Source organism: Portunus trituberculatus, chromosome 41 (assembly GCF_017591435.1).
Source record: "Portunus trituberculatus isolate SZX2019 chromosome 41, ASM1759143v1, whole genome shotgun sequence".
Lineage (NCBI taxonomy): Eukaryota > Metazoa > Arthropoda > Malacostraca > Decapoda > Portunidae > Portunus > Portunus trituberculatus.
This window is the reverse complement of record NC_059295.1, coordinates 5,937,663-5,965,420: the sequence shown is the minus strand read 5'-3', so window position 1 is coordinate 5,965,420 and position 27,758 is coordinate 5,937,663. Positions and strand designations below refer to the sequence as shown.

Sequence of the window (27,758 nt, the reverse complement as noted above, 5' to 3'; positions counted from 1 at the left end):
CCCATCTACCGGACAGTGAGGAGTGTGGGTAACTTGGACCATCACCACCTCAGCTGATCTCTCCCGTGCTGGTGGTGTGGCTGAAGCCTGTCAGCCATCGCAACGGGGCGGGTGAGGTTGCGTGGTAACATGGACCAGACTCGCAACGACACCTCTGTCACTAGATGAGCACTCAGCTCGTGAGTGCTTAATTCATCCTGTAAGATCCTTAGCCACTCTCTTGGCTTTCTTGGCAGAAAATGTGATATTGTCTCCCAGACGGCTGTTGTTCGCACAAAACTTATCACCCAGTGAGATGTCAGTCGTAACCTGTACAGTAACACCGTCATGGTAGCTACCTGAACCCTGAAACCCTAACCATTCAGCACTAGGGGAATGGGGAAGTCTTGTATAACCCACTGGCGACCGTCCCTCACTGACTGACCCGACTTGTCTCACCAGTGTGAGCTCTCTGTCGCCTGGGGTGGGTGGGGCGCCGGACGTGACCGCAGTCACCATTGGGGGAGCTGCAACAGAAAGATAGTTAGGAACTGCCTCCTCAACTACCTCTTTAACAACCTCTCTGAGGGTAGTAAGCTTGTTAACACCAGCCATACCAATTAAGTTAGTGAACTGAGACATCATATTCAGCATATGAGACATCTGTGTATGGAAATCCTGGGCAGGAGGCCCTACCTGAGAGGCTGACGGTCCTGGGTCCATGTTGGAAGGTGATGAAACCACAGAATCATCTAGAACTTCACCTCCTACCTCAGAATCCAAAAACCCGGGGGAAGAGCATGACGAGTGTAATGCGGAAGAACGCTTCTTGCTGTAAGACTTGCGTTTAGCCTCCAGTTGACGTTGGTGTTTGCAAGCCTTTAGCAGCGTTCTCGTTGTCCCACGTCTGACACTCCTCACACCTGTTGTCAAGAGCACAAATCTGGCCCCTACACTTCACACAGAGATTGTGGGGGTCCAGAGAAGCACAACTTATCTGCCTGTTGCAATCCTTGCCCTTGCAAGTCCTGCGTGTACGCTGGGGGGGTGAAGGATCCACAGCTGGCCCATGACTGCCCAAAGTAGACATGCTGCACCTAAAGCTTGTTAGTAGGAGTGCCAGGGTCAGAGGTCCAGTTCTCACGGACACAGAAAAAGCAATGGAGCGGTTGCTGAGCAGGTAGTGGGGGTGGGTGGAGGAAGGGGGGGTATGAGGGCTTCCCATTTTCTATGAACCCTACCTCCTCTTCCTCCACTATGAGAAAGTTTTATGGGGTTCTTATATATTCTGTGTCAGGGAAAGAGAGAGTCCACCTCTCTTCCTAGTCATGTGAAACAGGGGTGTGCAACAAATCCATTTCATCTACATACTTATCCATAATCATTAATGATAACTGAGTTTCCTTTCCTCCCTCCCCTTTATAACCTTTTAGACTAGAGGCGAATGAGGGAATTGGCCTGATGGCTGGTACCTGGGTGTTGAAAACGGGCTAGGTGTCTTCTTAAAGAAAATGAGAAAGGGCACCTCAAGTATTTTTTTTGTTTCTTTTCCTGAGCTGTTAGAAATGGTGTAAGTTTGCTGTGGGAATGGGGGTTTAAGCAATAATTAATAATTAGGGGTAAGTATGTAGATAAAAATGGATTTTACATTAAAATATCAATTTTTGCATTGCTTTAGCTATTCACTACATGAATTTTCGCTATACAAAAAGGATTTTTTAGGAACCTAACCTTTTTGTATAGTGGGAATCACCTATACTCTCTTTTATTTTTTGGTGAGGGAGATAAATTATAAATAACCTGAAAATACTGAATAACATTTATTTATAAGGTGGTAACCTTTAAAATTAAATCAAACATTTCTTAATGAAATTTCCACTACAACTAAAACATATATCATATTATATAAAACTATGTTTATACATAAACAAATAAGGAATATATAAAGAATCCATATTTTTTGTTAAGCAAAGGAAAAATATTTAAAACACCCACACTACTTTGCAATTTGCACACCAGAAAAAAAAATAAAAGTATCAAGAAAATTCTGAAATACAGCTATCTTTCAAGTTTGGGATCCTCAATGGCATGTTTAGGATCACAAGTGAAAGAGACTGTTATAGCATACCTTGTGCCACGTGTAACTTGCTCTACATAGTGAAGGTTTTCTGAGCCAGAGGTGAAGGCAGATACCCGACCTGTGCACCATCAAGAAAAACAAATTGGAAGTAAATCATCATACTACTAATTCAAATATATAAATAAACCTTCATCAACCTCTAAAACATAAGTTTGTACTATATTATAATTGTTCTTTGAGTAAAAAGTGAAAACACATCCAATCATCCATCATCAAGGAAGTACTGCCTATGCCTCAGCGTGATACCCACCCTGGTGCAAGCAATTAACCATTGGGATAGTTTTCTAATCTCCCAGCCCCCTTTGTAGATTTTCTGTATGTATAAACTGCTTATTATTACTATTACTATGTTTATTATCAGTGACAGCTTGGCCAAGATTAGTTGGTGGGGTAGTGCTGCTTCAGAAATTTTATTTGGCTATCAGCTATGCAGCCTCGTTTTCTTGTTTTTTTTTATCTAATAAAAGTCTTCTAAGGGTAAACATTTTCTATTTTCTTCGTAGGAAAATTTTGTGTGCATGTAAGGGATGAGGGCCCAAAGATATTTTTTTTTTTGTCAAGGCCTTTAAATCTTGATCTCTATCAAATATATCAACTCCACCTTGGACGATTCTGGGCTTGTCCCTCCCTCTGACTATTTCATGTCTACAATCAAAATTCTTCGTAATGATGTTTTCCATGCCCTTGCTGGCCTAAACCCTCGGAAGGCTTATGGACCTGATGGGGTCCCTCCTATTGTTCTCAAAAACTGTGCTTCTGTGCTTGCACCTTGCCTGGCCAAACTCTTCCAACTTTATCTATCGACTTCTACCTTTCCTTCCTGCTGGAAGTTCGCCTACATTCAGCCTGTTCCTAAAAAGGGTGACCGTTCTAACCCCTCAAACTACCGTCCTATAGCTTTAATCTCTTGCTTGTCTAAAGTTTTTGAATCTATCCTGAATAGGAAGATTCTCAAACATCTGTCACTTCACAATCTTCTGTCTGATCGCCAGTATGGCTTCCGTCAAGGTCACTCTACTGGTGATCTTCTGACTTTCCTTACTGAGTCTTGGTCATCCTCTTTTAGAGATTTCGGTGAAACTTTTGCTGTTGCGTTAGACATATCAAAAGCTTTTGATAGAGTCTGGCATAAAGCTTTGATTTCAAAACTGCCCTCTTACGGCTTCTATCCTTCTCTCTGCAACTTTATCTCAAGTTTCCTTTCCGACCGCTCTATTGCTGCTGTGGTAGACGGCTACTGTTCTTCTCCTAAACCTATTAATAGTGGTGTTCCTCAGGGTTCTGTCCTGTCACCCACTCTCTTTCTATTATTCATTAATGACCTTCTTAACCAAACTTCTTGCCCTATCCACTCCTACGCTGATGATACCACCTACATCTTTCCACGTTCTTTCAGAGACGTCCAACCCTTCAGAAAATTAACAGATCACGCGGGGACGCCACGGAACGCCTGACTTCTGATCTTTCTAAAATTTCCGATTGGGGCAGAGAAAATCTAGTAGTTTTCAATGCCTCAAAAACTCAATTCCTCCATCTATCAACTCGACACAACCTTCCAGACAACTATCCCCTCTTCTTCAATGACACTCAACTGTCTTCCTCTTCCACAATGAATATCCTCGGTCTGTCCTTTGCTCATAATCTTAACTGGAAACTTCACATCTCATCTCTTGCTAAAACAGCTTCTATGAAGTTAGGTGTTCTGAGGCGTCTCCGCCAGTTTTCTCGCCCCTCCAACTGCTTACTCTGTATAAGGGCCTTATCCGTCCCTGTATGGAGTACTCTTCGCATGTTTGGGGGTTCCAGTCACACAGCTTTGCTTGATAGGGTGGAATCAAAAGCTCTTCGTCTCATCAACTCCCTCCTCTGACTAACTGTCTTCAGTCTCTTTCTCACCGCCGAAATGTTGCATCCCTTTCTATATTTTATCGCTATTTTCATGGTAACTGTTCTACTGATCTTGCTAACTGCATGCCTCCCCTCCTCCTGCGGCCACACTGCACAAGGCTTTCTTCTTCCTCTCATCCCTATTATGTCCAACTCTCTAATGCAAGAGTTAACCAGTACGCTCAATCATTCATCCCTTTCACTGGTAAACTCTGGAACTCCCTCCTTGCATCTGTATTTCCAAATTCCTACAACTTGTCTTCTTTTAAGAGGGAGGTATCGAGGCATTTGCTCCCCTAATTCTGGCTGACGATTTTGGCACTTTTTCTACTCTTTGGAGAGCCAGCGCTCAAGTGGGCTTTTTTCTAACTTTCTTTTTTTCGCCCTTGGCTGGCCCTCTTCCCTACGTAAAAAAAAAAAATAAAATAAAATAAAATAAAAAAATAAAAATAAAAAACATTTTGTGGATCATCAACTGATCATATTATTCAATGGTAAATATGTACACAAAAATTACATTCAACAGAAGGGTCCCAGTTTTTGTCTTGCCTTTCTCAGAAAATGGAGCCTTTTAGCAGATACGACCCTGAATTCCACACTTCATATCACATTAAAGAATATGGTACATGGTATTAAGCACAACACACGCAGAGTAAAAAAGAAACACTGCCTTTCACCAGCATACCAGGACCAGCAACTCTGAGGTGGTGCATCAGTGTTCCCTCTCCCCTATGTGCTGCAGACTACTACCTATCTTGCAAGCACACTCACAACAGTCAAATACTATGTCGCCAAAGCCAAGGTAGTCTCAGCTAAAGGGAACTGGAGCACAAAATAAGCTTAATATGAGTTGGGACGGTAGTGGCGTCACATATTGGAAGGGTTGGCCAGTCTCTGACCTGACCCTTGGTCAGTCATATACAGCCTCTGCTAGTCAGTGCATGACCCTTGAGGCTATGACTTTTTTACAAAAAATGTCTGCTTCTTGCACTGTTCGTGGATGCAAGTCTGTGCATCAGAGAGGAACTGCCCTATGTTGTCATAGTTTACCTAAAGAGGAGAAAAAAAAGGAAGAAATGGCTGAAAATATGTAGCATTACCAAGAAAAGGCCTATCACTGCATCACCTAATATGACTGCTGCTAGAGAAGTTACACACCTACAAATACAATAGTATAAGGTGCAAGTCATATCTGTTTTCTTTAATTCTCTCTTCCAATATGTGACATCCTAATAACCTGTGCAGCAGGTGAGAGCCGAGACTACCTTGTATTCTCTTTAGTTTGGCTGAAGCTGTGAATCTCACAGATCCGCAGTGCCTACATATACAAGAGCCATCACTGATTATTATTTTTTTTTTTATCATTATCATTATATTATTACTATTATTATTATTATTATTATTATTATTATTATTATTGTTATTATTATTATTATTATTATTATTATTATCATTATTGTTATTATTATCATTATTATTATCATTATTACACATGCATACACACTCCAATTTACAAGGTTAGAAACAAAGAAGGCCCACTTAATTATAGACCAATATCCCTAACAAGTGTAACAGCAAAAATTTGGGGAAAGATCAAGAAAAGATGGGCAAAACACTTTGAAAACAACAAGGCTATAATGGAGAGACAATTTGGCTTCAGAGAGGGGAGGTCGTGTGTAGCCAACCTGATAAGCTTCTACTCAAGGGTAATTGACATAATTCAAGAGAGAGATGGATGGGGAGATTGCATTTATCTAGACCTCAAGGAGGTTTTGGATAAGGTACCACACAAAAGACTAAAATGGAAACTTGAAAATATAGGAGGACTAGGAGGATTCACATTAAAATGGATGACTGACTTCTTGACAGGTAGAGAAATGAAGACAGTTGTCAGAGGCAGTAAATCAGAGTGGAGAGCTGTAAAAAGTGGAGTCCCGCAGGGATCAGTGTTAGTGCCAGTAATGTTGTCAATCTATAAAAATGACATGGCAGGAGGTAACAAGTTATGTGAGTCTATTTGCTGACGATGCTAAAATCATGAGGAAAATAACATATGAAGAGATTGTAATGCCATGAACCAAGACCTAACCAAAATACATGAACGGTCATCAAGGTCGAACATGGAGTTCAATGCCAAGAAATGCAGTGTGATGGCATTTGGTACACGTGCAAGAAGAACAGAAGGAAACTACTTTTTGGATACAGAGAAACTTAACATAAGAACAGAGGATAAGACTTGGGAGTAACTAACTCAAACAATCTGACATTTAGCAAGCACATAAACAAGATCACTGGAGAAACATATCTAGTGAGAAACATCAAGACGGCCTTCAACTACATAGATGAAGAGATGATAAAAAAAACTGATAATGTCTATGATACACGTAAGATTGGAATGTGCATCATTAGTGTGGTTACCAAATCTAAAGAAAGATATTAGGAAACTGGAAAGGATTCAGAGAGCTCCTGCAAAAATTCCTACAAGTCTAAAAGAATATAGTTATGAAGAGAGGTTGAAAAAATTTGGCCTAACAACACTAAAAAAAAGGAAGGAGAGGTGATCTGATAGCACTATATAGAATATTAGAAGGTTTGGAAAAGGTGGACAGGGATGACCTCATAGTACTACCTGAAAATAGTGGAACTAAAGGACATAAAAAGAAATTGAAAAAGAGTGTGCGCAGAAGAGACATCAAGAAACACAGCTTTCCTCACAGAAGTATAGCAGCATGGAATGAGCTTACTGATGAGACTGTGTGTGCCAAGACAATGCTCAAATTTAAGGAAAACTTGGATAAAAGTAGATATGGAGATGGGACAGCACAAGTCTAGTGTGGCTCTTGTCCTGTATCTTACATCTAAGTAAATACAACTAGGTACACTAGAGAAAATTACTTCAATGAATGTCATAGAGTAGAGGACAATATACACTAAACAGAATAAGAACAACAACCATAGAAGTCAAAGTAATATTGAATGAACTTCAAAGAAGGAAAGCGACAGGATGTAATAATGTATTGAATTGGGTTCTATGTAAGTGCAGTCCCTAACTGTCAAAAAAGATTTGTGAATTAATAAACAAATCATTAAAACAAGGAAAAGTCCCAAAGAGCTGGATAGAACAATTAGAGAAGAACATATTAATGAAGAGGTAATTTGAGTTCAGAGAAGGATGATCATGTACTACAAATTTTATCAGCTTCTTCTTCAGAGTAATAGAAATAGTGGATGAGAGAAATGGATGGGTGGAATGCATTTGCTTGGATTTAAAGAAAGTTTTTGATAAGGTGCTGCACAAAGAACTAACATGGAAGCTGAAATACTAGAAGGAATTGGAGAACCAATTTTAAAATGGGTGGAAGACTTTTATGTAACCAAAAAATAAGGACAGTAATTCAGAATAACAAATCAAACTGGAAAAGGTAACAAGTGCCAAGTTGAGTCCAACAATGTCATATCCTGGCATCTAAATGGCAAACTAATTCAATGAAGAAGTACAGTATGATGGGTCAGAAAGAGCAATAAAAGAATTAAGAGGAAATTACTCATTAGCAAATGGAAAAAAAAAAAAAATCAACAGAAGGGAAAGATCAAGGAGTAATTATGACATAAATTATCAGTAGAGAAACACATAAACAAAATAACTGGAGAAATAAAGAACTGGCTCATAAATACTAGAACAGTCTTCACATAATTGAATCCATATGATCCAGAAATGAATAACATTGATATGATCAAGACAAGAATATGTAGTAACAGTGTGGTCACTAGGATTGGAGAAAGAAATAGAAAAATTAAAAAGGATACAGAGTAGCAACAAAAATACCAACAAGACTAAGCAATCTCCCAAATGAAGAAAGACTAAGAGAACTGGGACTGGTAATATTGGAAGAAAAGAGACAAAGAGGAGACCTAATAGCAATATATTGAATCCAAGAGGGAACAGAGATGACTGAAATAGATCTAGTGATAAGGAATGTAAGTGATAGAAGACATTGTAAGAAACAAAAAAGGAGTGCATGCAGAAGAGACTTTTAGGACATTTAGATTCCCAAGTAGAAGTAACATAACATAACATAAATAATAGGATAACAAAGGGCCACCAGGGCCCATCTAGGTTATCCTGTATCAGTCGCACAGCGACCTCGTCATCAGTACTTAAAGATACACTTACAAGTACACAATACATTATATACTAATTCTAAATATTTGGCCCATTAACAGGGCTAAGTCCTGCAGCGAAATTCCTCTACAATCTGTGATCCCCATACATGGGGATCATGTCTTGTTTAACTATAGTAAATTTCTTATAAAAACTATCATGCAGCGCTATACATAATTATAAATCTAATAAATTTAAGTGCTTATCTAATCTGTTTTAAACATTGTCAAACTAGTGCTATTTACAACCGTCTCTGGCAATGCATTCCAGAAGTCTACCACCCTATGACTAAAGAAATATTTTCTTATATCTAACCTGCAGCCTTGCTTTCTAATCTTCCTGCCATGATTTCTAGTCCTACTTCCCTCCTCTAAGGTAAAGAAAGATCTCACATCTATGTAGTTTGTATCTGAGAACATTTTAAATAACTCTATCATATCCCTCTTATACATCTCCTCTCAAATGAAAACATGTTTAATTCCTTTAATCTATCTCTATACTCCAGGCGCTTCAAATGCTGGTATCATCCTAGTTGCTCTTCTCTGAACTGCTTCTAACATGTTGATATCCTGCCTATAGTGGGGTGACCAGGCCTGTATGCAATACTCTAAATGGGGCCTAACATAGGAATTATATAAGCTACGCACCACTTCCTTACTTTTATAACTAACATTTCTATTTATAAAACCCAGGATCCTATTTGCCCTATTTCTTGCTTCTAAACATTGCTTTGAAAATTTCATAGTCCTGTCTATCACTACTCCTAAATCCTTTCCTTCCTCTACTGCCTCTAGCCAACATCCCTCCATCTCATAGTTAAAGTTTGTGTTGTCTTTACCTAAATGCATAACCTGACACTTTTTAGAATTAAACTCCATCTGCCACCTGTCTGCCCATGCTATCAGCCTGTCCAGGTCTCGTTGTATTCTGTAATTGTCCTTTTCACCCTGTACTGCACATGCTATCTTAGTATCATCTGCAAACTTTGATACTTTGCTACTAATTCCTATATCTAAATCGTTAATGTACACCAAGAAAAGAAGAGGTCCTAGCACTGATCCTTGGGGTACCCACTAACCACTTCCTTCCACTCAGACATTGCCCCATTTAATACTACTCTCTGTTTCCTATCAGAAAGCCATTCACTAATCCAATCAACTAACCTACCCCTATCCCATGTAGTCTCAATTTGTACACTAGCCTCCTATGCGGTACCTTATCAAACGCCTTGCTAAAATCTAGATATATAACATCTATGCTATTTCCATCATCTAACTCCTTGGTAATATATTCTAAGATATCAAGCAAATTTGTAAGACAGGACCTCCCTGATCTAAAGCCATGTTGGGTATCTCTAATTAATCTATTCTCATTTAAATGCTCCCAAATACTACCCTTAATGATTTTCTCTAGTATCTTACATACTATACTAGTTAAACTGATCGGTCTATAATTATTCGCATCATCCTTCCTACCTTTTTTTAAATATTGGAGTAACATTAGCTAACTTCCAGTCCTGTGGTATCTCAGCAAACCTAAGTGATCTTTCAAAGATTAATTTAAGTGCTTCAGAAATACTGTCTACACCCTCCCTAAGTACTCTGGCATGTAGCTCATCAGGACCACTAGCTTTCCTATCGTCTAGTTCAAGAATAAATTTCCTAATAATTCCCGGTTTTATATCAATATTTTCTAAAGCTCTTAAACTACTCGTCGCAGTGTTTGTAACAGGATTTCCTATTCTTTCCCTAGTAAATACTGAAGAAAATTGTTCATTCAATAATTCTACTATGTCTTCATTTTGATCCACTACTACACCATCTTTTCTGAGTGGTCCAATCCTATCCTTATTTCTTTTATCACTGACTTTGTAATAACTATATAATTTTACTTCGTCAAATCACCCTCTGCCACGTGGAGCATTTCCCATGAGATGTCGCTGTCGCTCAGTAGCTGTCAGTTGCTGGATCGTTCTCGGGCTGATCGGACGTTGTTTCTTCGCCGTCTTCCACGAGTGTTTTCGGCGTCAGCAATTCCCACACAGGTACATGGCCTTATACTCAGGTGGATCTATGGTATGGGTTGGGCCTACCATAGGGCATTGGTATGGGTTGGGCCTGCCAATTTGCCAAGTGTGATAGTGGGCTTACACAGGCTTTCGGCTTGTTTTGGTGCAGGTCGGACGACATGTCGGAGCCGGAGCACCGCGCAGCCCAGCCACCTGAGGTTCCCTGCTTTTCCGCTGGTAGGCGGAGTACCACCAGATCTCCCAGGGCTAGAGAGAGGACGTCTTCCCGTGCTCCCAGTGGGAGCTCCAGTGGTTCCCCTGTGGGGCGGCAGGAGGGCCTCGGTCGCCGCTACAGTAACAACTACCCACGCCGGCGCAAGGATCATGCTCGGCCCCAGGTTTCCCACACACGGGCCGAATTGCAAGAGCCTCCCTGGCAAGTGGTTGTAGATGAATTGGCTCGCTTAAATGGGGTTGTTGCAAAATTGTCGGCTAACCGGGATCCTCCGCCACCTCAACAAGTGAACTTCCAGGCGAGCACTTCGGGCCTGCAGCAGCCAGTTTCGCCCGAGGCGTTTTTGGGCTTTAGGGACTCCAGCAGTGAGGACGGGGAAGTTAGGGACCTTCCTCCGGGCAGCAGTGTTTTGCTGCAGGCTGCTAAGGATTTCGGGCCCTGTGACACGGTTTCTGAGGACATTGACCCACAAGTGGCGGCCATGGTAAATTGTTGGTTTGAGAAGGGGCTGCAAGAGGAAGACCACAAGGCGATTGTGGAGGACCCGGTCACCAGGCGTCCTAACAATTGCACTGCGCTTGTTCCTGTTGAGTGCAACCAGCAGATTCTGGGCGCTTTGAAAACGGAAGCACGGAGGACAGACTCCCGACTCAAAGACGTAAGTTCAGACATTGTTTCAGCTGGTTCTATTCTTACCAAGTCCCTAGTAGTGCTTGACAAGTTGGTGCAGGAGCTTGGGAACTCCGTGATTGCTCAGGAAGTAGGTAAGCTCAATGGTGTTTTGGCGCTGCTTGGACATGCCAATCATAATAACAACCTGGCGAGGCGGTTCGTGATGAAACGTGAACTTAACCAGAAATATGTGCACTTATGTTCTGACAAAGTTCCCATGACAAAGTTTTTGTTTGGGGACGATGTGTCACAATCAGCTAAACAGATTGAGGACATGGAGAAGCTGCGCACCAAGATCACTCCCAAGAAGAGTACTTTTGCATGGAAGTCTTCCAGTGGCAGGCCCAGGAGCTTCTGGGGTAGGTCCTCTTTTCGGAGCCATGCCACTCGGTTCCAGCCCTACGCCACGCAGCGGTGGGGTTACCGTGGGGGCCAGCGGCAGTTCTTGGCACGCCAGGACACGGAGCCAAAACGCCAAAGGTCGGGGTCACCAGAGGCCCCGACCGTGAGTGAGGTTAGTACCCCTTTGTAGCAGGCAGGTTACATTACTTTGTACATGAGTGGCAGGCTGTTACAAGTGACCCAGTTATCTTGGACATGGTGCAGCATTGTCACCTAGATATTAATGTTGATGATGTTAGACACTTATTTTCTCGGGAATTAACATATAAATTCAGGTTAGAAGAACAAGCTCTGGTTGATGAGGAGATCAGGAAACTTTTGGACCTTCATGTTATTGTTCCTACACAGAGGATGGCAGAACAAATTATTTCCCCCATTTTTTTGAGACCGAAAAAAGATGGTGGGTATAGGATGGTGTTAAACTTAAAGGAGCTTAACAAACATATTCCATACAAGCACTTTAAGATGGATAACTTTGAACAAGCCATAAGATTGATTAATGCAGGGGACTACCTAGCTTCAGTAGACCTTAGACATGCATATTACACTGTAAAGATTGCAGAGGAACAACAAAAAATTTTGTGTTTTCAGTGGAGGAACAATATTTACCAATTTACTTGTCTGCCTAACGGTATTTCTGAAGGGCCTAGAATTTTCACAAAATTAATGAAACCAGTATTTGCTGCATTGAGAGGAATGGGCTACTCTATCACCAGTTTCATTGATGACACACTGATTTGTAATAAGTCTAAAGCTGGATGTATTGCTTGTGTAACTGATACTATTGACTTGTTGCACAGATTGGGATTTTGTATTAATGTACCAAAGTCAGTGTTGCAGCCCACTCAGTCAATTGAATATTTGGGGAACATCATTGACACTAATTCTATGACTGTTTCTTTACCGGAACGACGGATTCTGAAACTCACTCAAGCTTGTCAGAAACTTAAGAACAAAAGTCATGACAAGATTAGAGAAGTGGCTAGGGTTACAGGTCTTTTGGTTGCTGCCTTTCCAGCAGTGGAATTGGGAAAATTGCACTACAGACAATTAGAGGCAGCTAAAATTGCGGCTTTACAGTGTGCTCAAGGTAATTTTGACAGTTGCATGAAAATTACAGAGGGTATGCGGACAGACCTTCAATGGTGGCTCGAAAACACATCAACACAGGTTAGGAGAATTTTTCGTCCTGGTACTGATATTGACATTTACACTGATGCTTCCAACACAGGTTGGGGGGGACACGTGAATGCTCAGTCTATTTCTGGTACTTGGTCTCTAGCTGAAAGATTATTGCACATTAATGTTTTGGAGCTCAAAGCTATTTTGTTGGTGTTGCAAGGTTTTACACCACTTCTTTCAGGGAAACACATTAAAGTTTATTGTGATAACACCACTGCAATGACCTATGTGAATGAAATGGGTGGTACTAAATCTCTCACTTGCAATGACATTGCTATCCAGATCTGGGATTGGTGCCTCACTTCCAATGCTTGGATCACTTGTTCACATATTCCGGGCAAGGAAAACACTTTGGCAGACATGGCCTCGCGCTTGGTGAACGACAGGCATGAATGGAAGCTTGATCCACGTATTTTCCAACAATTGTGTAAAGTGTTTGGTACACCAACTATTGATTTGTTTGCCTCTAGGATAAATAACCAGGTACCTTCATATTGCTCATGGAGACCAGACCCAGGGCAATGCATGTGGATGCATTCTCTTTAAATTGGGCAAGATTCAAACTTTCTTACATTTTTCCTCCATTTTCGCTAATTGCTAGATGCCTGCAGAAGTTGAAAGCCGAAGGAGCCAGAGTGTGGATGGTTGTTCCCCTGTGGCAGTCCCAACCATGGATGGGCACGTTGCTCGGGATGCTCATCGATTACCCGCGCCTCATATCGCAGAAAACTGCGGTGCTTGTACACCCATCATCAGGGGAAGATCACCCGATCATGCGCAACACACATCTGATGGCGTGCCTTCTGTCAGGAGCACTTACGAGCACGCGGAGTTTCTGAGGACGGTGCAAACATCATCTTGGCTTCTTGGAAACCAGGCACCGAGAAACAATACCGCCCGCACCTTAAGCGCTGGGCACAATTTTGTGTTAGAGGGAACGTTAGTGCCTGTAATCCCACTGTCGCGGACATTATAAATTTTTTGTCTGAAACTTTTAACAGGAATGTGGGTTATGAAACACTCAATACGGCCAGAAGTGCTCTCTCCTCTTTGGGCATTGTGGTGGATGGCTGTAGAGCGGGTAACCACCCTTTGGTCATCAGGTTCATGAGGGGTGTATTTAATTTGCGTCCACCCATACCTAGATACACTGCAACATGGGACGTTCAACCAGTCCTGCGGAATTGAAATCCATGTACCCCTTGCATACTCTAACCCTTAGGGATTTAACTTTAAAACTGGTTATGCTGATGGCTCTAACCCAGGCTGCACGTGTACAAACTTTACATCTGTTAGTTACCACTGGCATTAGCATAGGAGAGGACTTTATTTCAGTTCGGTTACGGGGTCACATTAAGCAGTGTAGGCCCTCCTTTAATATTCGTTCAATTAAATTTCAAGCTTATTCCAGGGACACTAGTTTATGTGTTTGCGATACCTTACAGCATTACCTCGCAAGAACGGCGGAGATCAGACGGGACCTTTCCCGAGAGGATGCTGGACTTCTCCTCAGCTACGCCAGACCACACAAGTCGGTCACTAAGGACACCATTGCCCGTTGGGTTAAGGCGATGCTTAAAAGATCAGGTGTTGACACTACTACATTTACTGCTGGTAGTGTTAGGTCAGCGGCAGTGTCAAAGGCAAAGGCTATGTCAGTGCCTATTACTACTATTATGGCCAAAGCCGGCTGGACTCGGGCCAGTACTTTTGCTAAGTTTTATGACAAGCAAATTGTCCCACAACTAGATTCATTTCAGGAGGCTGTACTTGTGTAAATTATTGTAATATTGTTCCATTTCTTTGGGTTATTAATGGTTTGGAGATATGAGCATAGCGTGAGATTCACTGCCATTATGCACAGGTTTGCATAGGGACTGAAAACTAGAAGCTTTGGTTTTTTCTACATTATGTGATATGTTGGTTTAAGTTTCTACTGTTCTGACATTTATGTAATATGTGAATCTTCAACTTTTGCTCAATGAAGTTTCAGGTTGTGAAATTGTGTTTTTTTTTTGGACCCTTTTGTCCACTTTTTCTTGGGGACATTTATTATGGCACGACACCCACATGGCTTCAAAGCCTCATGGGAAATGCTCCACGTGGCAGAGGGTGATTTGACGAAGTAAAATTAAGAAGTATACGAGACTTACCTCTGGTTAGTTGAAGTATGCTTAGAATTTTATGAGTCAAATCACCCTGCCGCCGTGGAGATTTCACATGCCCTCCTCTTCCCGCCCTGTTTTATCTTGATGTACAAGGCTTGTACTTTTGATCAGTTTGTTATTTAGTGTCATGTGGGTGTTCGTGGCTACAAAGTCTGACAGCTACTGAGCGACAGCGACATCTCATGTGAAATCTCCACGACGGCAGGGGTGATTTGACTCATAAAATTCTAAGCATACTTCAACTAACCAGAGGTAAGTCTCACCTGGGCAAGGTGAGCTTGGCAGAAGCTGGATTAGAGATCCCCAGGGAACAGCCCAGGTGTTCCCTGCGAACCTCCAGAGCCAGAGGCCGAGAAGTCCCAGAGGTGCGCTCGACCCCAGTCTGAAGAGTGGAGGTAAGAGAAGAGGGCATGGGGAGACCCAAAGACTCTCTCACTGAGGTAATAAGCTCATGAAAGGAGTATGCACCCAACTCATCCGGAGAGCCAGCCTCCCCCGAGGGAACGTCATCAAAAACCTCATCCACCTCTCCAGAAAATGAAGGCCAGCCCATGACAGCAGCCTGACTAACTACTGCGCCACCAGAGTCCACGCCCGCATCAACTGGCCGGGGCGGGACCTGCGAGGGCGTTGACCCATGCAGTAAATCAGCATGAGGCAGGCCCATGGAAGACACGCTCGCCGAGCCAACAAAATTGCCATCACCCGGCAATCCACCAGGTAGTGGTGCTGCATGAAGTCCTGTTTCTCCACCACCAACAAGGCCCAAGGAGGAGACTGGCCCGGCGGGAGCTGGCTCCCCACACACCCCCGAGACCTTACCAGAGAGAGAGCAGCGCAGACTCAATCCACTGACCCCAGGACCGGCCACGGAAGAAACAGGATCCGCAGGAGCCTGCAAACCACTCAATCTCAGAGCCACACCGGGGAGCGGGGCTGCACGCAAGCTCATTCCACGAGACCTGAAAACTCCTGGAAACACCTGACACAGCGGGAGTCTGCACCACACTCACTGCCGGGGCCACGGTAAGGAGCGGGGCCACACTGAAGCTCAGACCACCAAAGCCAGAAAACTCCGAGGAAGAGCCTGAAACAGCGGAGGACTGGACCCCTTTCCCTCCCAGAGCCAGACTAGGGAGAGGGGCTGCACATGGGTCAGGAACAGCGGGAGAAGGCACGCCACTCGCTACCGCGACGGGGCAGAAAGCGGGGCCGCATGCAAACTCACTCCCCTGACCGCCAACTCCAGGGCAGGGCTTGGAACAGAGGGAGCCTGTCCCCCACTCACTTCCGGAACCAAACCAAGGAGAGGGGACACACAGAGACTCACTCCACTACTACCAGCAACCACCACCGAAGGGTCTGAGCTGGGGGAAGACCGGGACCCCGCTACACCCGGCACCAACCTCGGGGGCGGACGCACAATCGCTCCGCCATCCGCAAACCCTGAAAACACGGAACCGGAGGCAAGGGGCAACAAAACCGCTGACAAATGGCCAATAGAAGCCTTCATAGCAGCCAGATCAGCTTTCTACAGCGACAAACCTTCTTGCCCAAGGGGCCTCAGAAGCCGGCTCCTGCCGGTGAGAACGCTTCTCACTGGAACCGTCAGACGACTTTGTCCGCTTCTTCTCCTTAGCAGAACGCTTCTCAGCATCCTTCACATATCCTTGGAATTGGAGAAGGGAGAGGTGGGAACACTCACTATACTCACTACTTCAGCTGAACACATGGCGGGTCGACAAGACACACAGCGGGAATGCGGCTCTAAAGCCTCGCCCGGCAACCACCTCTTACATCCAACACAACTCTGAGCGGCCACGGCAACTCAGGGAGAAGTAGAAATGGAAGCAGCAAAGAAGCGGGCACAAAAGAAAGGCAGGAAGAAGCAAGGCGAGGCACAGGTGAACACCATGCTGAGCACAGAAAGGATCTGAGATATGGTAGGCCAGCTGGGCTGGTGGTTCAGTGCATGCACGGAGGTGACGTGGAACTTCTATAGGCACGATCTCTATATATAGAGGTGCAGGTTGATTTTCTGTGCTGAGTGTGGGAATAATGGCATGTAGGCATATGTAATTACATATGAGTAATTAGTATATGTAACAACAACATGTTTATATCATATATATATATATATATATATATATATATATATATATATATATATATATATATATATATATATACAGGCAACCCCCGTTTAACGAAGGTTCACACAACGAAATTTTTGCTACAACGAAGGTTTCATTTTACTACCATCTGCTCGTTTAATGAACACCAAACTCGCTTTAACAAAGTTTTATCCAGGTAATTTTTTCCAAATTTGAAAGCCCCACCGTATCATGCAAGCTGACAGGCTTTTGAATACATCAGTAGCTGCTGGTACTAAGGCCTGCCTCAGGAGAAATCGTGAGACACCTGTAGAATAAATATCAAGATCAAGCCTCTCGTGGACAACACAGGCGCTGCTGATACAAAGGCCTGACTCAGAAGAAATTCTGCGTCACCTGTAGCATCAAGCTCAAGATCAAGATCACTCGCACCACTCACTCTCCAGTCAAAACATAACAGCGTCACCAGCAGCTCCTCTTCCCTTGTTCAAGTTACCACCAAAATGCCCTGCAATGTGGCCTAGCGTTCCTAAGAAGACCAGGAAGTGTCTTACTCTCGAAGTGAAGCTGGGTATTATTCACAGACATGAGAGAGGCCAGAAAACTAATAACATTGCTGGCCACCATCTTGACTCCATCTAATGTCTACTATTTTCAAGTCAGCAGACTCTATTAAGAAGGTTGGTGAGACCGTATCTTCCTTGAAAGCTAAAAGAACCATCTGAACTCGTGACTCTACAATGGATAAAATGGAAAGCCTTGTGGAAATGTGGTACATATGTTTTGTATGCGGTACCATGATGCGCACTTTGTTTACATTTCACAGGTTGCCGGTTAGTGTCTTTTCCGTTTCACTCTCCCTCCCTTCATAAAGTTAAGATCATCAACATTATAAAGTTATGTACATACATACATTAGTGTACATTATAATGACTTAAATTAAACTACCTAAATGTTTAACTTCATAATGTTTACTTTCATTAAACCTTTTACTGTACTATAATGCACTCTCGTTTTGCTTACTCTCAATGGAAGTTCAAATCAGGGGTTAAACTTGTTATAATCGGTTCGCTTAACGAAGTTTTGCTTAACGAAGTGTTTCTTAGGAACGTAACCCCTTCGTTAAACGGGGATTGCCTGTATATATATATATATATATATATATATATATATATATATATATATATATATATATATATATATACAGTAAAAGTCCTTAAATCAGGAACCTTATAATTCGGAAAATTTGAAAGGCTGAGTTAAATATGTAAAAAGTAAGAAATAATAGTAATAAATATATAATGATAATAGCCAAAACCGAACATGTCATCACTGACATTGAGTTTAACACAAACTCATAAGAAAACAATATTTGGAGGTATTATAAGTGGTATTTTATGTTTCTGTAGGTGATGTGCCTGTGTCAGGGATGGTCGTTCTTCCAAGACTGTGAAGTCACCTGTTGACTTATAATTACCGCGGATAGTTTTGTGAACGAAGCCTCACCTGCCGAGTACCAGGCGGTTTCATTAGGAGGCGACATGGGTAACCGTTAGTGGCTTCCCGTCAGTTCCTCCTCTCACCAGCGAGCACGTTACTTTTCCGCTTTCGTATATTGTAAGTGTTCTCATTCATTTTTATTTACCATTCGTGGGTTCTTGTTTTGGGTTTATTATACCATTTGGGATTTATTGTTATATGTTAATTGGGTATCGTGGTATCGTTTCCAGTGGGGAAACGGTCTTGTGCGTGTGACTGTGGCTTGTGTCTGGCTGTGTGGTGTATGTCGCAGAGAGAGAGAGAGAGAGAGAGGGGGGGGGCTCACTCCAGCATGTTGCGACGGAGTCACGAGAAGGCGCCGGCTGTCTTGCCTGTCACAAGACGCCAGCTGACCAGGACTCAGAGTGAGAAGGCAACGAGTGGGCACCAGCGCAGCTTGTCGGGCGTTATAGCTTGCTGGGGTGACGATCAGAGCTGTGGTCGTTATGAATGCAGCCAGTTCGCTAGGAGCTGTTTCCTACCTCCTTGTCTCCACTCTCGTCTGTACTGGACATTGTGCACATTGACCGACGCAGTGTGGTGTCCGGCGTAAGTACTACGTGGCCTGGGTGTCCACTGAAATGGCATTGTCCAGAGTGGCTGGCGTGAATACTACGTGACTGGCCCGTGTGCGCTATCTTGTTGTGTGCGTGTGTGCTATCTTGTTGTGTGCATATGTTACATTGTGTGTACGTGTGCATGTGTGTTGTGTTTGTGTTGCGTTCTGGTGTATGTATGGTGCTGTGTATGTGTTGTGGTGTATGTGCCATGGTGTTAGGTGTTGCAGTGAGTTCTTCCCTGTGCATATATACGTGTGTTTGTTTGTATACTTGTGAGTAAGTGGTATTGTATTTGTTCCGTTTAAGTATATGTGACTACTGTGACAATTTATTTGGTTGTCCTTAGTGGGTGGTGATAGACACTCAAAGCACTTTTTATGAGGGGCGGCTGGGCTCACCCCTAGTTCGCCCCTTACAGCGTGTGTGTGTAATTCACTGTTTGATCTGCTGCAGTCTCTGACGAGACAGCCAGACGTTACCCTACGGAACGAGCTCAGAGCTCATTATTTCCGGTCTTCGGATAGGTCTGAGACACACCACACACCGGGACAACAAGGTCACAACTCCTCGATTTACATCCCGTACCTACTCACTGCTAGGTGAACAGGGGCTACACGTGAAAGGAGACACACCCAAATATCTCCACCCGGCCGGGGAATCGAACCTCGGTCCTCTGGCTTGTGAAACCAGTGCTCTAACCACTGAGCTACCGGGCCGTGTGTGTGTGTGTGTGTGTGTGTATGTGTTGCGGAGTCCTGTTTTCTGCGTGGGTGGTCCAGCTGGTGTACGCTCGACGCCGGTGACGTGATTGGCTGCCGTATGATGTTGGAGGCCTTCCTTTCTTTTTGTTTCCCTTTATCAGACATCAGTAAATGTTTTATGTTATGAAATGTGTTTTGTATTATACTTAAAATCATTTTATAAAGTGTGACATAAGTATTGTGGACTGTATACATATTATGTGGGGTACAGTACAGTACAATCACTCAAACTTCTCAGTATATGTGGATGGTGGAATAGCCTATGTAAAATAGTGAAATCACCTACACAAATACAAGTTGACAAGTAGGAAAAGAGCAATCATCACATATGGGCCGCCATAATGGCTGGAAAGGCCCATGCCACTCCTGCCATAGTCTTCAAGAAAAAAAAAAAAAAAAAAAAAAAAAGCCTACCTAAATCTTGTGTGGTGTGGTGAGGAAGTACACAGTGGACTGGTGGTAGTAGCAACCCCTGCAAGATGTTATGACAGTACTACAAAGAGATATAGCAAGTTGGGGTTAGTTTAATGGGGTTTACATAGTACCCTCAAGATTTTAATCTTACTTTCAGCCTTACTATCTTACAATCTGGAAAATCATAGAATCCGGAATGCCTGAAACCCCATGACTTCCGGATTTCAGGACTTTTACTGTATACAGGCAACCCCCGCTTAACGAAGGGGTTACGTTCTAAAACACTTCGTTAAACGAAGCTTCGTTAAGCAAACCGATTATAACAAGTTTAACCCCTGACTTGAACTTCCATTGAGAGTAAACAAAGCGAGAGTGCATCATAGTACAGTGAAAGGTTTAATGAAAGTAAAAATTCTGAAGTTAAATATTTAGGCAGTTTAATTTAAGTCATTATAATGTACCGTATTTTATGGCTCACAAGACGCTGCATCTTGGAAGACGCACCCTAATATTTTCTTCTTGTTTTAGTGGCGGGCGACAGCATGTATTGGACGTGTTGTTTACATTACGGAATCACTTGTCCGATCACTGAAAACGAACACGTCAGTGCTGCAGTTTGTATTAATTTTATTTTGCAGTCGTGCTTCATAGGCTTTATCAATGTGAATATTATTCACAAGTGGAGTTTTGACTCTTGCTTGAACGAGTAAGCCATTTGGATGTTCTATTTATAAAGGTATAAAGGCACCTGGCATATGTGTGTGTGTTCGTGTGCATGTATGTGTGTTGCAATGAGACGAGGGAGTGGCCCGTTTTCTCCACACGACGAGTACGCTGCAGGAAAGATTATGGTATTGAAAATACTTGTAACACCTAAGTACTGAGTTTACATAATATAAAAGGCTGAATTAAATACAGTAAAAGTCCTGAAATCCGGAAGTCATCAGGGTTCAGGCATTCCGAACTCTAGGATTTTCTGGATTGTAAGATAGTAAGGCTGAAAGTAAGATTAAAATCTTGAGGGTACTATGTAAACCCCACTAAACTAACCCCAACTTGCTATATCTCTTTGTAGTACTATCATAACATTTTACAGGGATTGCTACTACCACCAGTCCACTGTGTACTTCCTCACCACACCACACTTTCTTTTTGTTTCCCTTTACCAGACATCAGTAAATGTTTTATGTTATGAAATGTGTTTTGTATTATAATATATATATATATATATATATATATATATATATATATATATATATATATATATATATATAGCAAATGAATATCGGCTCTAAATATTGGTTATCGGGCTCCTTGACTACTAATAATTGGTATCGGTATCGGCCCTGAAAAAAAAGAACATGTCAGTCGATTTCTACTTTTTTAATGGACCTCGTATGTCTTTATCATACATACAATGGATTAATTACCTCACATACTTGAGACATGTCATAAATAACTGTTATGGAATGAATTCACCAAACACCACTCTTACCTCTCCGGGGCTCCACTGTCTTGTTGGAATCCTTGTCGATGAACACAAAGCGTCCTCCATCAAACTCCTGCCCATAATCAGTAAGGTACAATAATGAAGTGTAGTGGAATGACTCATAGGTCTCCTGAAAATAATTAACAAAATAACAAATAAAAAAGTAACACTTCCTATAAATAAACAAATTCATTACTTTTGCCATCACTTTTCATATTAAGGAATACTTCATGTGGAACACATTATGCCAATTAAGGGGAAGGTTTAGCCACTAAAACATACCTAAAACAGATAATAATTCCTTGTCTTGAGCACAGTATATGACACAGTCTAGTGGCTAGTCTACATCAGCAAATGTAATAGTATTAAGATATTTTGTCTTGTTGTTCATGATGTCAATGGATATTGTGAAAAACAAAGTAACAAATAAATTCAGGGAAATTCATATAAAGTCATACACTTAGCCAAGATCTTTCTTTAGGTAGTTTATCCAAGACAAGATGTCACATCTCATGGTTATGAATAAACATACGGGAAATTCTTCCCAATTCTATCCGTCTATCCCTTTTGACTGCCTTTTACATGCAAGGAGTACAACAGCATATTCTTCCAATCTATCAATTGATAACAAGTCATTGTGGAAAACTTTTGGCACTGATTCATGAGAATCCACAGATATGTTTTACCTTATCAACATGAGGATGCCAATATTCATCATGAATAGTTTGAGGAGGAGCAGATGTAATTCTTGAGAAAAATGTAGGATGAGTCAAGTAGAGTTGTCCTTTATCTATCCCAAAATGGTCTGCTATTGCATGATGGATCTTTCCCTTTACGTGACTGAAAGTAAAGCACTTTACTATACATGTGTTGAAATAGTTTGTTCCTGGATGGAAAGTAAAAAAATGTCAGTTGGTGGAGGCAGAAATGAAGGGATCAAGTGCAAAATACCATTGGTAAAACACTTCTGCAACAATTTCAAAGAAAGGAATCTCAAAGATTTTTTTTTCTTTTCATGCAAGATAGGCACTATATTCTGTCTACTGTAGAATAGCTACTGGATATAAAACACATTGTAGCTTACTGATAACATAATTGATTTCATGGGATAATACTTATTTTCTGATCAATGCACTTATTACAAGGATAGCTCACGGTTTTCCTCAAGATCTGACAACCATGCATTCCCTGTGACACCATTTAAACTCAGACCCAGGAGTCATTGTAGAGATGACAGACTATAGCTAAGGTTGGAGAAAGAAAAGAACATTAAAGATGCCAGCCATCAAAGAGAACAGCTCAAAGGAATAACAAAATCACAATTAGTATCTTGAAATCTCTCTCTTGAAAATTCAAGCCAGTGGATCTTACACTTTGTTGCTTGGTAATGCACTAGAGGTTCTGTCAATTTTTTTTCTTTTCCATGTAAAAACTTTCTTTGTGAATATACTTACCCATTACATATGTCTGTCTCATACCAGCACAGAAAAATTACCTACACCCCAGTTATAGATCATTTCATGGTTACCTCCTCCTCTAGCTATTACCATGCACATTCACAGAAGTTTGCCACCCAAGTAGCCATCCAGAATGGTCAGTCATTTGTATTACATGAAAATATGTAAATTGAGGGGAGGGAGGAGATCTACTTTGTATAATTACATATGGGTAAGTATATTCACAAACGAGTTCTTTTACTTTAAACACTATTTTGTTGTTAGGTATACAAATATGTACACATATGAAATTACTGTATGTCCATATTCTATAAACCATCAAAGATAATGACATCAGTCATAGTGAGACAAAATGGCGCATTTTAGACATATGTCTATCTATGAAAGGCTCTAACTTTGTCACATCACCCATAAGTGAAGACAGGGCTATATTGCCACTTCTGACCTTCTTAACTCTTGTATATAGCACAACATGATCTCCAACTGATTTTGATATTAATTTAACAATAAATATCAGTAATGATGACTAAATAATATCCTTCTTTGATACAATAATGTATTATTGTAAATTTACAACCATTGGAAGTGGTACAATCAGTTTTCTCAAACTCAAACAAACTATTACTGAAAGTAGTAATATGATGTCAAAACAATTCAATCAATGAAAATTATGTCAAGAACCTATTTCATTCAACATATTTAAGATTGACAAATTGTGAGCCATAAGACAGTCAGAGGAGTGACAGCCAGGAATTCTGTGAGACCTGATGATAACTATAGAGAATATGGCCCTGATTTCCAAGTATAGGAGGGAGGAAGTTACCTCACACCAAAGAAAATATGATAGTAATCCTGAAAAAAAAAAAAAAAAAAAAAAAAATTGTAACCTGAACTGTAACAAAACTCACATACACAGCACCAGTTTCAACAAAAGATCAAAGCAAAGCACTACCCTCAGAGCCACAACTATTGGACCCAGGATGAAAGTATCCAGATACTTACGAGTGAACAGGAGAAAGACAAAAATAAAGACCTTTCCAGTGGAAGGAGAATGCATCTTGTTTCCATGCTGCCTGATCTGGCAAAAGTGATATGTACAGAGGGAGGCCCGCAGCCAGCCATAGCAAAAAAAATCCCCATATCTGAAAGAGAGCCCTGCAAACCACTCGATATAGAGTCCAATCTGACTCCACACGTACCTGACTGAGAACATCTACGATCAATTAGTGAAGTCCCGAAATGAACATGGGACGTAGAGAGATAGAAAAGCCCTCACACCACCAAAGAACTTCCCCTCCATAATCTGACAGGGACTTGGAAAGAGTACCCTAGAGTGCCTCAGATATGCCACCACCAAAGAATTTTCAGATACTATGGACACTACAGAGGTCAACAGAAACTGATGCAGTGTCTGTAGGGCTCAGAAAACAGCCAAGAGCTCCAGCTGATTTATGTGAAGTCCCCATTCTTCAAGAGACCACAATCCTGATGCCAAGGAGGCTCTCAGATATGCCCCCACCCAAGCCAGGATGCATCTGCAAATAAAATCTGCCTTGGACGAGCTCCTGTACATGAAGCATCTTTCTATGGAGCCAGCCACCAAGCTAAATCCTCACAAATTCCTAGTCATAATCCCATGAGCCTTTTTCTGGGGGTCATGGAGGTCCAATTATATATATATATATATATATATATATATATATATATATATATATATATATATATATATATATATATATATATATATATACTACATTCAGCTAGCTGGAACGGTGCTAAACTTTTCAGTCTTAAAATAGGTTAAAAGCTGAAGCAGACATGTGATGTGCCTTAAGCCACATACACCCATGTATTGATTTGCTTGTAGCAAAAAAAAAAAAAAACATACTACATCCTTCTCATTAATATATACAGTTAGATCAATCACTGTTAATAAAACATTAATAAATACAGGGATTTCTTGATCTATGCGAGGGACACATTCCTGAATGGATCACGTAATGATATATATATATATATATATATATATATATATATATATATATATATATATATATATATATATATATATATATATATATATATACTACATTCAGCTAGCTGGAACGGTGCTAAACTTATCAGTCTTAAAATAGGTTAAAAGCTGAAGCAGACATGTGATGTGCCTTAAGCCACATACACCCATGTATTGATTTGCTTGTAGCAAAAAAAAAAAAAAAAAAAAAAAAAAAAACATACTACATCCTTCTCATTAATATATACAGTTAGATCAATCACTGTTAATAAAACATTAATAAATACAGGGATTTCTTGATCTATGCGAGGGATACATTCCTGAATGGATCACGTAATGATATATATATATATATATATATATACATATACATACTCCACTACCATCACCTCCTCCGCTTGCTATCTCGTTCGCCACCTCCCCACCTCCCTTTCACGTCACCATCTCATGAAGCCCCGCTCCTGTCCCGAAGTTGGATTCACGCGGCCCCATTCAACTCAAGCGGAAGTGTTAAGCAGCTCTGATTTTTGGAAGGCAGTCGAGGTCAAGGCCTCAACCAGTGAACACACCGCCTCTTGGAATACCGTGGGATCCACATCACCCAGCACTTCACCACTGCGACACCTCATAAGTATCACTTCCCCTCGTCCCATTTTTCCACATTGCCTCCATATAGGATTAGTATTATTGTTAGGTATTGTTAAGTTGGGTTCTTTATTGTTATATTTATTTATGTGTTATATCTATCTGTGTATGTCAGTTTCATGTGTGTTTTGTTATTGGGTTATTAAATAGCTTCTTAACTGCCCCTTTGCATTTCCTCACCAGTTGAACCTGCAGTGTTTTTTTTTTATTGTTATTATTCACTGGCTCCCCGATGCCAATCTAACCCATTTAACCGTGAACGTAACAATTGGCGACCGTGACAGGACCATTATAACCCTTGTTCAGTGTTCCATTTTTCCAGTGACTTTTTTTCTGTGATTACATTATTTTTTTTTGTGTTTCTGTGGTGTTGTGACTTTGATGTGTTTTTTTCTGTGACTTACTCTGCGTGTGGTTTAAATTTACCTTTGTGCGATCAAGTGGCTCCCTTTGGGTTAAAAGTGCTTCGTGACTTTCATTGGTATCACATAGCAGTGGTAGAGCAGGAAACCAGGTAGAAAGGCGTGTTCACCGATAGCACTTATCTCTATTTTTTGCACATAGGCAGGTGTGTAATAAGTGTTATCCAAGTGTTGGGATCATCATATGTTCATGCGAACCCTCAATCCCTCACTTCGCGGATCATTTTTCTCGCTAGTTAGAATTGGCCATTTTAACTAGTCTCTCAGACTAATCCGCCTCCTTATCAATAACAAGTCTAAGTACAATTCGCTCCTCACTCTCAAGTCTCGTAACTGGAGTAATCCGGATCCCTCTTAATGCCGTAATTCTCTAGTTTACCCCTCATTAGTGATTGTACTCATAAGTGTTTACTTAAGTATAATCTAGGTAATTTCCAAGGTTGCCTTTATTATCACTCTGCCAAGTTAAGTAATTCGCTTATCATTTTTTGTTGTTGTTGTTTAACATCTATTTAATATGGCTTCCGCTCAGTTTAACGTTGAAGATTTTTGTGCTGACCCTTCTCTGGAACAACTTAAAGGTGCTAATATAAAAAAGGACCAATGGAAAGCCATCGCTAAACATTTTGATGTTCCCATCACGTCTCAGATGACTAAAGAGGTCATTAAGAATGTAGTTGTTGAACATCTAGTGCAAGAAGGTCAGTTGCTAGGAAATGCCATAGAAGAGTTAACTCCCATGTCAGCAGCCTCTACGAGGACTATAATACACAGTCCCCAGGAAGAACAGGATAAGAGTAGGATAAGTCAGTGGGAAATTGAGAAGCTTAGGCTAGAATACCAGATGCAAGAAAAACAAATGCAACTACAGGCAGAAAAAGAAGAGAGAAAGAGAGAATTTCAGTTACGACTTAAAAGGCAGGAGAAAGAGTTAGAAATTCAGGAGTTAACCCTACACCCTTTTTAGGAACAGGCTGAATGTAGGCGAACTTCCAGCAGGAAGGAAAGGTAGAAGTCGATAGACAAAGTTGGAAGAGTTTGGCCAGGCAAGGTGCAAGCACAGAAGCACAGTTTTGAGAACAATAGGAGGGACCCCATCAGGTCCATAAGCCTTCCGAGGGTTTAGGCCAGCAAGGGCATGGAAAACATCATTACGAAGAATTTTGATTGTAGACATGAAATAGTCAGAGGGAGGAGGAGAGGAGGACAAGCCCAGAATCGTCCAAGGTGGAGTTGTGAGCAAAGGTTTGAGAAAAGAGTTCAGCTTTAGAGACAGAAGAGATGGCAGTGGTGCCATCAGGATGAAATAAAGGAGGAAAGATGAAGAAGTGAAGTTATTTGAGATGTTTTGGCTAGATGCCAGAAGTCACGAGGAGAGTTTGAGTTTGAAAGATTTTGACATTTCCTATTTATGAAAGAGTGTTTGGCAAGTTGAAGAACAGACTTGGCATGATTCCGGGCAGAGATATAAAGTGCATGAGATTCAGGAGATGGAAGGCTCAAGTACC

General features: G+C 41.5%; 1 protein-coding gene across 1 annotated transcript; it reads right to left on the bottom strand.

Moving 5' to 3' along the window:
* Positions 1 to 1,780: 1,780 nt before the first annotated feature.
* LOC123516647 (2-oxoglutarate and iron-dependent oxygenase domain-containing protein 3-like) lies at positions 1,781 to 22,614 on the bottom strand (the record flags this gene model as incomplete). Its single annotated transcript, XM_045276248.1, has 3 exons — positions 1,781 to 2,177; positions 21,719 to 21,842; positions 22,399 to 22,614. Coding segments are annotated over 3 exons (480 nt in total), but the record flags the coding sequence as incomplete, so codon positions are not given.
* Between the last annotated feature and the right edge of the window lie 5,144 nt (positions 22,615 to 27,758).